This window comes from Hydra vulgaris, chromosome 10, assembly GCF_038396675.1.
Source record: "Hydra vulgaris chromosome 10, alternate assembly HydraT2T_AEP".
NCBI lineage: Eukaryota > Metazoa > Cnidaria > Hydrozoa > Anthoathecata > Hydridae > Hydra > Hydra vulgaris.
Window position 1 is genome coordinate 15,880,001 of NC_088929.1, and position 14,972 is coordinate 15,894,972.

Here is a 14,972-nt window from a genome sequence, read left to right on the forward strand (position 1 = left end):
TGATAGCCCTGATTATTTACCTTCTCTCCTTGATTTATGTCTGGCCTCTGATCCTAGCTTGTGTTCAGTTTCTCTTTTTTCTCCTCTAGGTGGTTCCAACCATGCAATGATCTCTTTAAATCTTTCATCTGATACTTCCTTTTTAAACTCACCTTATCATAGGACTACATACTACTACCCTAAAGCTGACTGGGATTCTTTTCGTGATTTTCTTTGTGACAATTCTTGGGCTGATGTCTTTTCCCTCTCAGCTGAAAAATGTGTCTCCTATGCCTAATTCTACTCCATGGTTTTCACCCTCTTGTGCAGCTGCTATATCTAATCATAATCATTTTTTTCATCTTTTTCAAAAGAACAACTCCCTCGAGAACAAACAACTATTTATTATTGCAAAAAAACAATGTAAAAAGGTGCTGTCAGATGCTAAGCTCTATTATTCTCAGTTCACTAAATCTCGTATCTTATCTCAGAAGCTAGGCTCTAGAGACTTTTGGAAAACCTTCAACAGCGCCATTAACAAAGGTGGATCTAACATTCCATCTCTAATTTATGGGACTGATTTATTACCTCTCAAGGATTGGGAGAGGTAATGAATCAGTCCCATGATAAGCCTCTTAACAAATCTAAGGCTTTCGACAAAGTTTGGCAAGCTGGTCTTCTCCATAAACTTGTTTCATATGGTGTATCTGGGTAAGTTTTTGAGATTATCAAATCGTTTCTTACAAACCGCTTTATTAAAGTCATCCTTAAAGGCCAACACTCTACTTTAATTCCAGTAACTTCTGAAGTATTTCAAGGTTCTATTCTTGGTCCTGTTTTGTTTCTTATCTACATTAATGATCAACCCGACAACATTTAAAGTAGCTCCTTTTGCTGTTGACTCAACTTTATACTCCTGTCTTGACAAAAGGTCTTCTCTTTTTGATCGCTTAGAACAGGCAGCCGATCTTGAATCTGATCTCACTTCTGTAACAGGTTGGGGCTCACAGTGGCTTATAAATTTTAACTCCAACAAAACTCTATTATTTACTGCAAACAACTATCGTGGTACTGTTGACATTCCTATATTAACAAATGGCAACCCTCTCACTGAGTCCCCTTCTTTACATCTTCTTGCATTATCGTTTACTACTGACCTTTCATGGAAACCATATATACAATCGATTGCTAAATCAGCATCTGCTAAGGTTGCTTCTTTTTGCTGTGCTCGCCATTTTCTCCATTCTTTAAATCTACAAATCTCTTAATTGTTCCTGTATGGAACACTGTTGTCATATTTGGGCTGGTTCTTCTAATGATGCTCTTTCTCTTCTGGACAAGGTCTAGAAGAGAGAGAGTATCATTGAAGAGAACCTTGAGCTTCTCTCCCATCGTCGTGAAGTTTTCTTTCTCTTCTCAACAAATACTATCACTATCTCTCCTCAAAAGAGCTACTATCTTTTGTTCCATCAACCAAAACTCATTCGTGCTTGATTATTCATTCAGAAAAAGTCACAATATTCTACTGTATCTGTTGCTGTATGCTCTAAAAACTTTTATTGGTCTTTTTTTTATTACATGCACTTTAACCCTATGAAAATCTCTACCTTCTTCATGTTTTCCTGACTCATTCAATCAACAACTTTTCAAGTCTTCTGTCAACCGTTTCCTTGCCCTTTAACTCTATTCAATTGATATAATATTTGAAATTCTATGAATTTCAAATATTATATCAATAATCAAAATATTATCAAAAATTTTCAAAATTTTTAATTATTTCCAATTTTAAATTAATGCAGCCTATTAAAATATGAATGTATTTTCTCAAAATTTAACTATAGTTACCTGTTCTATAAGATTTTCGTCAACATCAATTATTTCAGTTCCATCATTCAACTGAATGCAGTACTTTTTTAATCCATTGGAAACATTTGTCTCTTTATAAACCTGACCTGCTGAATAACCATTATCATGAACTAACCATACCATTTCACCATTTAACAAATTCTCTGATAAAGGCTCTTTAACGGATATATTTTTCTAAAAAACATTTTTACTTTTTATTTATATAATTTTTTTATTTATATCATTAATATTTGTATCATTAATATTTAGGTCATTAAAATATCTTAGAACTAACAAAAATTATTTTTTATTGTATAGCTATGCCATGTGTAAACTACAAGGATGATTAAAGAAAAATAAATGTTATTAAAAAAACTTGAAAATTTGAAAACTGTAGCCTAAACTCTGCAAAAGAGCATGATTGTATTTTGTAAGCATATTAGACTTATGTTGAATGTGCTCAAGATTTTTCTTAATTTGAATCCGAAATTTGAATCTAAAATTGTGCTTGAACTATGTGTAAACTTTTTCTAATAAGTATCTTAAAAAGCTTTATTTTTTCTTTAAAAAGCTTTGTTTTTTCTTTAAAAAGCTTTGTTTTTTCTTTAAAAAGCTTTGTTTTTTCTTTAAAAAGCTTTTTTTTCTTCTTTAAGCAACTATAAAATTTTATTCTGAATTTCAGTTGGTTTATTTTCACAATTTAACAAAAAAAATTATTTTTTTATTATGTTACTTGCTTTAGTTATACTTTTTGTCTTGGTCCTGTTATTTTCTGATCCTGTTTACTGTACATAAAGTTTATCTCAAATCAAAAAAATGTTTTCTAACCTCGTGATAAAAATAAAAGAGTGATTAACCAGTGCCATTTCTGGGCACTTAGGCAACTTAGGTAATATTGAAGATAGAGCCGCTTTATCTATGCTATTATCAATCTTGATGCTTATCATCCAGACTAGAAAAATTTTCTTTAAAATTTATGTCTGCCAAATAAAACAATAAAATATTTGATATGTTTAAATCCACTGCATGTTGGTTAATATGTGTACATTAAATCCACTGCATGCTGGTTAATATGTGCACATTAAATAATAATATCACGTAATAAAATGACTACTTATTGTACTTTGGTTATATTTTATTTTTTTAAATCTTTTACTACTTAAATCTTGCATTCTTTCATTACATTATTTCATTCCTTTGCCTTAATTACATTCTTTAACAAGATCTTTAGTTTTAAGTAAATTTTGTCTTTTTTAACAGAAATGGTGGGTAACCCCACAAATCTTTCCTGGGTCACAATATTGTGTAGGTTGTTATTGATTTATATAATACTACCTAACAAACATGAAAAAAATAAATTTTTAATTTTCACTACCACTCTGCAAATAACATGCAAACATTAACATGATCCTACACTTCATTGTAAAATATTTGTATGAATTACGTTTAAATTACATTATTTGTTTTTTTGTTTTAGTTTAATTAGTTAAAATTGAAAATATAAATGGCTACTGTTAAAACACAAAGTGAAACTAAACATGGTATTCTTGGACAACCTAGAACACTCCAAAAAAATGAACTGTTAACTTCTGCTGATGTTTTCAAAGCATATGACTATTAAAAAATGACAATTGCACAAGTGTTAACGCAACAGTCATGGCAATGAAATTAAAGCACTGAACAACAAAGCAAGTATTTCTAACATTGAAGTCAGCAGCTTAGTTATTTGCATAAAAAACTTAATTAACAAAGTACATGATCTTGGTAAATACTCTGATGGCAAGAAGTCTGAGACATTTAAATCAAGTTTACAGATATTAGACCATTTGATGTTTGTCTGTTTAAGTGTTTTAATAATGGTGTTTAAGAAAGTTCAGCTTGTTCAAAATAAATTCTAACACTTAAATGGGAATTCTGGATAGATTAAAAAACGGTACAAAAGATGGTAATAGGAAAAGTAGTCAAAGAAGAAACAATTAAGATGCAGAAGAGAGAAAAATGAAAAAGTAAAACATGCAATTTACCGATTACAGATAAGAAATTAAAATTTGATAACAAAATTTATCCAAGCGAAACATATTGCAGTGATAAGAACAATCTAAGTCAGATGAAGAATTTTTGCCAATTAAAATGTCAGATGATGAAGTGATGTCAAGTGATAATGAGATGTCAAGTAATGAAGAAATTAAGGTTTACAACACTAAACAATATCCTCAGTTAGATAAGACCATCGATAAGTGTAAAATCAGTAACAGAGATGCTTGATTATTAGCAAATTCCATACTAAAAGATTTAGAAGTACTTTGCATTGGACCTGATGGGAAGCAGGACATCACTTCTGATAAAACAAGTGGCATCCAACAAAATTTCAAAAAAGAAATTATGTGATAGTGTCATTTCTGCAAAACAAATATGTCAATCATGACATGCCACAAAGTAGTAAAGCTTTTGATAATGCACTAGAGATATTATTGAGCATCAACAACATCAAATCAGCAGCAGCAGTTTAGTAGCAGTTGTTTGCAATGGTGCTGTGAATAACACAGGTCAACACAATGGAGAAATCAGAAAATTAGAAGGTCTTGACAGAACATTGCAATGGTTGGTCTGCTTGTTACATGCAAATTAATTACTTAAATACTTCTTATTTTGGATGGTGGACATTCAACAGGTCCAGCTACTTCAACAGGTAAAATAGGCATTGCACTAAATTTCGGTCCAAAAGATTTTGATATTGTGAACTTTAAACATATACCTGGTAAAGTTGAGGAAGTAAGTAATTTCTTTAAAGTGAAAACACAATGGTTGAAAGCAAATCCTGAAATTCCGATTGTGAAGGACAAAGTCAGTATAAATATAATAATTAGATTATGGAAAAAAGATACTGTTAACTACAGATATTGTTAACTTCAGGTGCAACACTGAGACCATTTCTAAGTTTAACTCTAATCTGGACAAGCTATTTGGTATAGTGAAGTGCAAGTGTGACATTGTTTCTTGTGAGGAGGAAAGTTGTAATTCATGTGTTTTTAAAGCTCATATTTCTTGTCAATGCAAAAAAGAAAACAAAAGTCCCAGAATAGAATTTCAGTTTATGAAATCCCAAAGAGAAAAATTTGGGATAAATAGTTGTATGCAAACGGGTGCTCAAGATTTTAAAGAAGCTAACAGACAAGAAAAAAATTACATAAGGGAGGAAACTGGAAAAAAGAAGTCACAAATAGAATACCTATCTTTTTATTCTCAAGAAAAAAAAACTAAAGTGCCAATTGAAAATATTGAAAATACTGACAATGAAGATGTTGTTTCCTAAGAAAATTCTGAGTACATAAGCAGACAAGTTCCTAAAAAGTCATTGAATATATAAGAAGTTGCATTACTATCATTAAGATATGGTGTATCAAATAGAGCAACTGCTGCAATTTTAACACTAACACTGAAAGCTGCTAAAGAGGCAGGCTTTTTTACAAAGAATGTGACTGACAGTGAAACAGTGACAGATCACAAGAAAATTGAACGCTCTAAATTGAAGGTGATGAAGCAATTAAAACCTGAAAGTGATGATATGGTAAAAAGATATGGAGTTTGATGTATAATGTTTGATGGGAGAAAAGATGAGACAAAACTTTCTTTGATTGGAGAAGATAGAAAATTTCACCACAGACTTGTACAAGAAGACCAGGTGGTTTATATCTGTACCATTTTACAATTGATAAAGAAAACAGATCTTAGTTTATTACCTCAGCAAAGCATATAGCAGAACATATATATGAATGCATTATAGAACATAGTATAGAATCCACTCTAGTTGCTGTTGGCTGTGATTCAACCAACCTTAATACAGATAAATGTTTGATGATAAGTACAGGTAAATATTTGATGTTAAATGCTATGCATATATTTAAATAAGTATTTTTTAGGTTGGAAAGGAGGTATTATTCATTTTTTAGAAAAAAAACTTCAAACCAAACTTATTTGGGTAGTTAGTGCCTTACACACGAATGAATTACCTTTGATGCACTTAATATCAGTTATTGATGCAAAAACAATATCAAACAATAATTTTTTTTTGGCAATACTGGAAAATTTGTCCCTATTGATCTTAAAATTTCCACTAATGTAATTCAATCTATAGAAATTGAAATTGATTTATTAGATATCGATGAAGGTTCAAAAAAATGAAATTTAAAAAATTTATCTAGTGATCAAAGATATCTATACAGAATAACAAAAGCTATTAAAGATAAAACAATGACAGACAATATGAAAGAGATTCAAGTTAGTCCCCACAATCATACATGCTGGTTAAACTTGGCAAGTAGGCTTTGCAGAATCTGGTGTTCACATCATGGACTAAATGGAAACAATGATGAGAATTTAAAACACCTTGTACAGTTCTGTGTTGGCGTATACTCTGTGTTATGGTTTGAAATAGACATTCCACAATATGTACATTTAATAATAAAAAATAACACTTCTAGATTTGTTTTTCTTAATTAGTAAATTAAACTTGTTTTGCTGTAATTTATTTTATTGCAGTAGTTTAAATAAAGTTAATATCTTTAAATAAATAAAAATATATATATACATATATGAGAAAAAGCGAAAGATAGAGAGAGTGAGAGAAAGAGAGAAAGAGAGAGAGAGAGAGAGCGAGAGAAAGAAAGAGAGAGCGAGAGAAAGAAAGAGAAAGAGAGAGAAAGAGAGAGATAGCATTGAAAAGCCAATCCAAAACAATGTTTGCTGACCAAGAAAGCCACATCTCCTGATGATTCATTATACAGACTATCAGCATTTTTACCAACTTATTATTTTCAACAAATATTTTCAACAAAAAAATTTGGATGAACATCATATCATGAAAAAATTAAAATAGTTATGATAACTTATTTATAATTGTTTTAACTTTGTTTCATTTTTTGTTAGCTCAGTTCTAATTGTAGCCATTTTACCCTGGTTTAATTCTACTATATTTATGTAATTCTACTATATTTATTTAATTCTACTATATTTATTTAATTCTACTATATTTATTTAATTCTACTATATTTATTTAATTCTACTATATTTATTTAATTCTACTATATTTATTTAATTCTACTATATTTTTGTGCTGATTTATTTCTTTACACTTAAAATTTTCAGTTAAATGTTTAGTTTGTTCTGTTTTATTCTAAAATTCTGGGATAATCAAATCAACAAATTCGAAAACATTTTTTTGCAATTGAAAAGCAGCAAAGTAACATTTAAGTTACATTATTTTAAGTTTCAACATTTAAGTTTCATTACATTACATTATTCAACTTTTTGCTATTTTTCTGAAAATTATTAAAAGGAACCTTTTGACTAATTTTTTAGAGTTATATTTTAGTATACTTTTGTTCTATTAAACCATTTTTTATCATAGGTCATTAATTAGAAAGTTTGCTCTTTGAAAGTTCAAAGTTCATTTCTTATGTTCTTAGTGAATATTTAATATCAAATCTTTCATTATTATATTATTCATTAATCAAATATATCAATATAACTGCGAGCAAAAAATAAAAAAATACTTTTGTAATCTTAAATGAGTAAAATGTTTAGAATTTTATGTAATGTTTATGAATTTTTTTCCGCAGGAAGTCACTATAAGCCAACCAGCTTAGGCCCCCACAATTTTGGGGGCCTCAAAATGGATTTTAATTTTCTAGGGTTTTTAAAGACTAATTTTTAAAAATATCATTTTTATTTACTTATTTTATTCATTAAATTTAAAATTATATAAATTTCAAGTTGAATTTAAAATCAATATTTAAAGTAAATAAATAAACTTTGTTTTCACTTAAGAATAACTTTTTTCTCAATTTAAACTTTATGAATCAAAACAATTAGCCTCTGAAAATGTTAGTCAAGATTCTATACAGGGCTTGTGATAAAGAAAATCGTCAAGCGTGTTATATCGCGCTCGTAAAATTAGAATATGTTTTCATCGAGCGTGATTATGCGCGCTCAAGATAACGTCGGCGAGTGCGATCATGAAAATTGTTGAACGCGATGCTCATAAAAAGCTTTTTTCTTTTTTTATATCTTTTTTTATTTGTTACATAATTCTTTCGTCAAACCATGTTTGAATTAGTATCACTCATGAAACTACTTCAACGAAGTAGATTTTTATACTTCCAAACTTCTTGTATATTGTCAGATCGCAATTTTATTTTTAACTATTTATGTTATAAGAAAATAATATCAAACAAAAACGCAACTTCTTATTGATTTAGTATTGAAGTATAATTTAGTGACTTAGTTTTGCTTCGTTGTTTAGATATATTTATTTTAAAATGTTACGCTGTAAACTTAATTAACGTTTAATGGTTTTTATATTTCTTGATATTTTTAATTCAAATTAATTATTTAATTTTTTTCTAAAATTTCTTTTTTAAATTACGTTTTTTTATCTTAAAAAAATAACACAAGAATAATTTGAAATAATAATAAATAAGAATAATAACTTTCCATTTAATAAATGTTGACATCATTACTTTGTTTCCTTTTCGAATGTAGTTGCGAACATTTTAAACAACAGAATCGTTTTAAATTTGAGTTAAAATAAATAATAGTTAATAAAAAACCTACACTAGAAGAAAAACTAATTTTAAAAATTACTCTATTATTAATATTTATTTTTATTATAAACGATGTGTGGAATATTACAAACATTAAATCAAATAAATATTACTTGATATTTTCGCAAGATTAAAAATACTCTGCAGTTTCAATTTTCTTATAATGGTTTTCTAATTTTCTATTCTTATTTTATTTGCGCATTTTTGTATTTACATTGTGTTTCCACGTGCACATTCCATTATTGAAATTAGTAACTATTAACGACTTCAAACTGCTCATTCATTACGTTAGTGCAAAAGAGAACGAGGTAGTGCTTTTTATATTTTATATTAGTGCTATGATAATAGAATATCTTTAATAAAAAATCATTTTTAAATATTCAATGAAAATAAAAAAATAATCCCGAACTATTGGACGAGCATTATTTTATACGCTCGTTATAAGCTGAACGAGCGATTAAAATAACGCTCGAAAAAAATTTCTGTTTAAAGTTTAGGGATAATTTATTGGTACAGAGCCATTGAAACAACATTAGCTAGATCGTGATTTATATTTTTGTTAAGTTTTTTAAGTGATCTGTTAATTAGGAGCAAGTTGGTGTCATCCATGAAGTGATACGCAGTAGAACATTTAAGTTAAACATTTAAATCATCAATAAAAATAAGAAAAAGTAATGGTTCTAAAACTGAGCCTTGTGGAACAACATTAAAAGATTTAACTAGTTTTGAGTTGATACCTTTAATTCAAACAAATTGTGTTCTATTACAAAGATAAGAGGAAAACTAGAGAAAAGTTATACTTCTAATACCATAACGTTGCAGTTTTTCTAGGAGGATTGTGTGCTCAAATGAATCAAATGCTTTTTTTATGTCAATAAACACTCCACATGCAAAGTGTTTTTATGGTTAGAAAGGAGAAAAATAGGTCAATAATAGGAGTAGTCTAGAAGAGAACCCATTTTGCATATAGAAATTACTTTGGCTACCTTAAAAGCTTCTGGAAAAATACCATTTTTGAAGGAATTATTCATCATAGTACATAGAGGTTTGGAGATTAGGCGAGATACAAGTTTTAGAAGAAATGTTGGTAGACTATTGGGACCAGGCCCTATCAGAGGGGGGGGGGGGGCCACACGGGCCATTTGGCCTAGGCCTCGACCTAAATAGGGGCCTCCAAATTTTATCGGAAATTTAATATATTTTTATTAAATTGTGATAACATGAGCAATTACATAAAATTTTAATCAATGTTGAGACAATATTTTAATATACTTAATTAGTTGATTATCAATACACATAATTATTATTTTAATTAAATTATTTGTGTTGTATTAAGTTTGTTCTGATATTTATTTTAATTCAGTCATTAATAATTGTTGTTTGCAGCAAGATCGAAAACTTTTAAAACTAATGTCATTGCTAATTTTAAACATGAAGAGAAAATTTGAAAGTGGTGCATCCAAAAGGCAAAAAAGACAAAAAATTGAAGAAGAAACAAAGAGCCTAAAGTCAATAACATCATTTCTAAGACCACTGGAAAATCAAGCCAACCCAACACACGGTAAATCAGATATTGAAATATCCGGAACTACATCTTCTGAAAAATCAATGTTACAACAAAACAAAAATCCCCAGATAGATACAAATGTGCAAGACATCTCAAATACAACTTGTGTCTCTGAATCTGGAATAACAGATTTAGAAAGCTTGGAATCAAATTGTGAAAATTCATTGATTCACCAAAGCAACAGTCAGCAGAGGGAAACAAATTTGCAAGCCATCTCAAATGATAATTGCATCTCTGATTCTGAAATTTCATATTCAGAAAGTTTGGACCAAAAATGTGAATCAGATTGTTCTAATATATCAAAATTGATTGTGTCTGACATTGGCACTGTTGACAAACGAAATATTACTCAAATGCAAGAAAGTTTCCAAACAAACTTTTTAATTCCAAACAATATTCCACGAGATTCTTATAATCACGCCTTTCCTACTCGTCTGAGATCAAAAATTCTTCCCAATGGTGAGATATGCACAAGAGATTGGCTTTGCTGTAGTGATGTGCAACAGTCATTCTATTGTGCACCCTGCTTTCTTTTGAACAAAAGTGATTCCAAGGTATCCACCTTTTCAGAACAGTTAGGTTGGAATATCACCAGGGGTTGGAGAAAGTTGAAAGACCGAATACCAGCACATGAAATGTCTGTATTACACAAACAAAACTATGTCAAATGGAAATCAGCCAGTAGAGCAGCCATTAGAAAAAGTTCTATTGATAATTTACTAATAACAAAATTGTCAACTGAAACCAGTAATTGGACAAAACTTCTTGAGCGCCTTCTGAACGTCATTCTTTTTCTTTCTGAACGTGGGCTTGCTTTAATTGGTTCCAGTCAACACATTTATGACCCTGACAATCGAAACTTTCTCGGAATAATTGAGCTCCTCAGCAAATATGATCCAATTTTATCAGAGCGTGTGAAAAAGGTCCATGAATCTCAACTGAACAAAAAGCGCTTACAAGTTCATTATCTGTCCACCCGGATTCAAAATGAATTTATTGAACTCTGTGGATCTTTTGTTCAAACCAAAATTATTGAAGAGATTCAAAACACCAAATATTTTTCAATTGTTGTTGATGCAACACCAGACTGCTCTCACAAGGAGCAAACAACTTTCATTATCCGTTATATAAAAATTGATGGATCTAAATTTTCCATTGAAGAACGGTTTCTCTATTTTGACGATTACTCAAAAAAAAGTGGAAAAGAAATTGCAGCAAGGATTCTTCACGTTCTAACTTTGTTGAACATAGATTTTAAACTGTGTACTGGTCAGGCATACGACAATGGTCCAAACATGGCTGGAAAATACAAAGGTGTGCAAGCAGTTTTGCTAGAAGAAAACCCAAACTGTATGTTTGCCAGCTGTGGAAATCACACTTTAAACCTTGTTGGTGTTGACTGTGCTGAATCATGCAAAGAAGCAATTCTTTACTTTGGAATTGTGCAGCAAATGTACAATTTCTTCAGCAGTAGTCCACAAAGGTGGGAAATTCTCAAGCAACATGTACCTGCTTCACTACATGGTATTTCCAAGACCCGATGGTCAGCAAGGATTGAAGCAGTGAAACCAGTTGCCCGTCACTTGAATTCACTGAGAACAGCTTTAAAAGAGCTGCAATCTCTCAATCTCACAGTATCAGCTCAGTCAGAACTTCAGTCCATTCAAAAGTATTTGTCAAAATTTGAATGCATTGTAATGTCATCTTTATGGATGAAGCTCCTCACAATGATTCACCAAACCAATCTTATAATTGAGGCAAGAAATGCAACTCTAGATGTTGAAATGGAAAACATTAAAAATCTCATGGACAGTATTCAACAGATTCGTGAAAAATGGGATGCTGTTCTGAGTGAGTCAAAATTAATTGCAATGAATATTGACATTTCACCAGAATTTTCTACCACTCGAAAGTTGAAAACACAATTTGATTTAGAACAGCACTATAAAATCAATGTATTTTATGTAATAATCGGCTCTATTCTAGCAGGTCTTAAACGTTGATTTGAGTCACAACAACAAATTTGTAGTATTTTTGGATTTCTTTGGCACTTCAACAAGATGAGCAATGAAGAACTACTCAGTGCCACAACAAACTTTCAAAAAAAGTACCACAAGGAAATACTGTCTGATATTTCTGATGAGATAATCTTTCTGAAACAAATTTACTCCACAAACTTTACATCAGATTGCAAACCAAAAGAATTGTTTCAAGAAATATTAGAACTTGGACTGTCTGGTGTTTTTCCTAACATATGAATTGCTTTGCGAATTTTTATCAGTTTGCCTGTCTCAGTGGCTTCAGGAGAAAGGTCTTTCAATGTGTTGAAACAAGTAAAGAACTATCACCGTTCAACCATGGGACAAGAACGCTTGAATGGACTTGCAATGTTGAATATTAACTGTGATATTGCAAGAAAACTCGATTTTTCAACAGTTGTCAGTGCATTTGCAAAAGCAAAAGCAAGAAAAGCATTTTTAAAATAAAAATTATTACTAATTTGCTGTTTTTTTATTTATTATGCAATGGCAGTTATTTTATGGTAAGGGCCTCAAAATTTGTAAATGGCCCGGGCCTCACTCAGTCTCTGAAAGGGCCTGATTGGGACCTAGGTTTTTATTATTTTTAAGGGTACTTTTTATGAGATTCGTCACCTCATCTTCAGTCACAAGATCGATGAAAAAGAGAATTAGTATTTTTTCTTTTTTCATTGATCCTGCGATTGATAATCTGTAGGAGTCCATCTCTTTTTAACTGGCTAAATAAAGACAAGCCTTAGGTTTAAAGAACTAAGCCAGTCAAGCTGAGCTATCATCCATGTAAGTTAAATTGCAGATAAATGGTCCTAAATTCAATACACCCCTAAATTCTGTTGAATCATGTGAAATAAGTAATAAAATAAAGAAATCTAAAAAACCACATTTGCATTAGTAATTTCCTATAACTAAAATAACATTAAGTTATTTTAGTTTTAGGACATAATTTAACATAAATTGTAAATATGTTAAATATATATATTTAAACAAAAATATTATTATTTTGAGCGGAGGGTTAATGTTGAAAATTAACTTCTTTTTTTTTTTAAAGTAGGTGTAAAAACTCATCCAGAAATAATATTGGTATTTAAAAATTAAAAATTGTGTGCGTGCATGTGTGTGCTTATATATATATATACATATATATATATATATATATATATATATATATATATATATATATATATATATATATATATATATATATATATATATATATATATATATATATATATATATATGTATATACAGTGTTGGCCATTAAATTAGGACATTCATAAAAATGTCACTTTTTCTTGATTTTGAGTTAAAAATAACACAGCCATTTTAGTGTTCTGGAACCATGGTAATTTAATAATAAACAAACGTTTTGAAAAATATTATTTAATGCTAAGAATTTTAAGTAAGTTTTATCGTTGTATGTCAGTTAAAAAGTCGCGAGGTGATTAAGTTCATATTGAAGTTGTGTTGGTGTTACGTTGAACAGTATGCAACAGAATACAACTTTTAATGATTAGTCAAATTAGTAATAATTAACATACTGACTGGATTTAAGGGAAGTTTATGTTTTGAAATTACTATAATATATCTGTAAATTTTTATAAAATAATAATGAGTAAATAATCGGACATTAGTCCCGCAAAAGGTCGTGAGGTTGCTACCTTGTTGCAACATTCGTCTTTTACAAATATGGATATTGCTAAAAGACTTAATGTTTCCCATCAGACTGTTAGCAGAATTAAAAAAACTTTGCTTACTAGTGGCAATATTACTGAAACTAAGAGAAGTAACTGTGCCAGACCACGCAAATCAACACCCCGTGGTGATCGAGAACTGATAAAGCTTTGTCGTGAAAACAGGCGTAGATCATCTTCTGATTTAGTCAGTGAATGGAGGAAAGCTGGAGTTGAAGTAGAACTGTGAGAAGACGCCTAGTGGAACATGGATACAAGGCCTACAGGCCACAGAAAAAACCAAAGCTTACACCGGCAATGTGCAAGAAGCGACTAGCTTGGGCGAAGGATCACCAGAACTGGACTGAAGATGATTGGACAAAGGTATTTATTGAATATTAATATTCGTTTTAGTAAATATTGTCCTTGTTTGCTGGTTATTATTACTTATTAGAATAAACTTTTTGCTTTTTGTTTTAAATGTAATAATTGCATTAATGTAAGCAACCTCGACATTCTGTTTAGTATTGATAATAATTAATTTATTGATTGTTATGAAATTGTGGTCTTTCATTAAAAGAAACTTTGTATTGTCTATGCTTAGATCTGCTTCTCAGATGAAGCAATGTTAGAAGTTTTGGGAGAAAGGACACAGTATGTTAGGAGAAGATCAACAGAAGCATATCATCCAGACTGTATTCAAGAAACTGTTAAACACCCAAAGAAGATTATGGTCTGGAGCGTGATATCTATTCATGGGACAGGGCGACTCCACATTGTAGATGGTATAATGAACTAAGAAAAATACAAAAACTTATTAGAGAGAAAGTTATTTACACAATTAGATGAATGGTATCCAGATGGCAATTGCATATATATGTATGATGGTGCACCTTGTCGCATGGCCAAATCTATCGCTAAACTACTTCACGAAAGGAATGTCCCAGCATTAAAATGGCCAGGAAACAGCCCAGATTGTAACCCCATTTAGGAACTGTAGAGAGAGTTAAAGAGGGAAGTAAATAAAACAATTTCAACTAATAGGGCACAGTTAATTGAGAAGCTAATTCATGTCTGGCATCATGATGAGCGTCTCAAGAAACTTGCAGATCAATTTATTCGTGGAATGCCAAGACGTGTAAAAGCGCTCATAGATGCCAGAGGAGGACATGCAATATATTAATTTTTTTTAAACTGGTTTATTATGTGATTTAGGATGCACTCACTAACTATTTTATTATCAGTATTTCATTTTGGTGCATTTATATAT

General features: G+C 30.2%; 1 protein-coding gene across 2 annotated transcripts in view; it reads right to left on the minus strand.

Annotated features, from left to right (window-relative positions):
- The window catches only part of LOC101236736 (unconventional myosin-XVIIIa), a 73,874-nt gene that overhangs the window by 54,210 nt on the left and 4,692 nt on the right, over positions 1–14,972 (minus strand). For both annotated transcript variants that reach the window (XM_065807355.1, XM_065807356.1), the window contains one exon: positions 1,825–2,019. In XM_065807355.1, the coding sequence (XP_065663427.1) occupies positions 1,825–2,019 (195 nt within the window). The remainder of the gene's footprint in view (positions 1–1,824; positions 2,020–14,972) is intronic.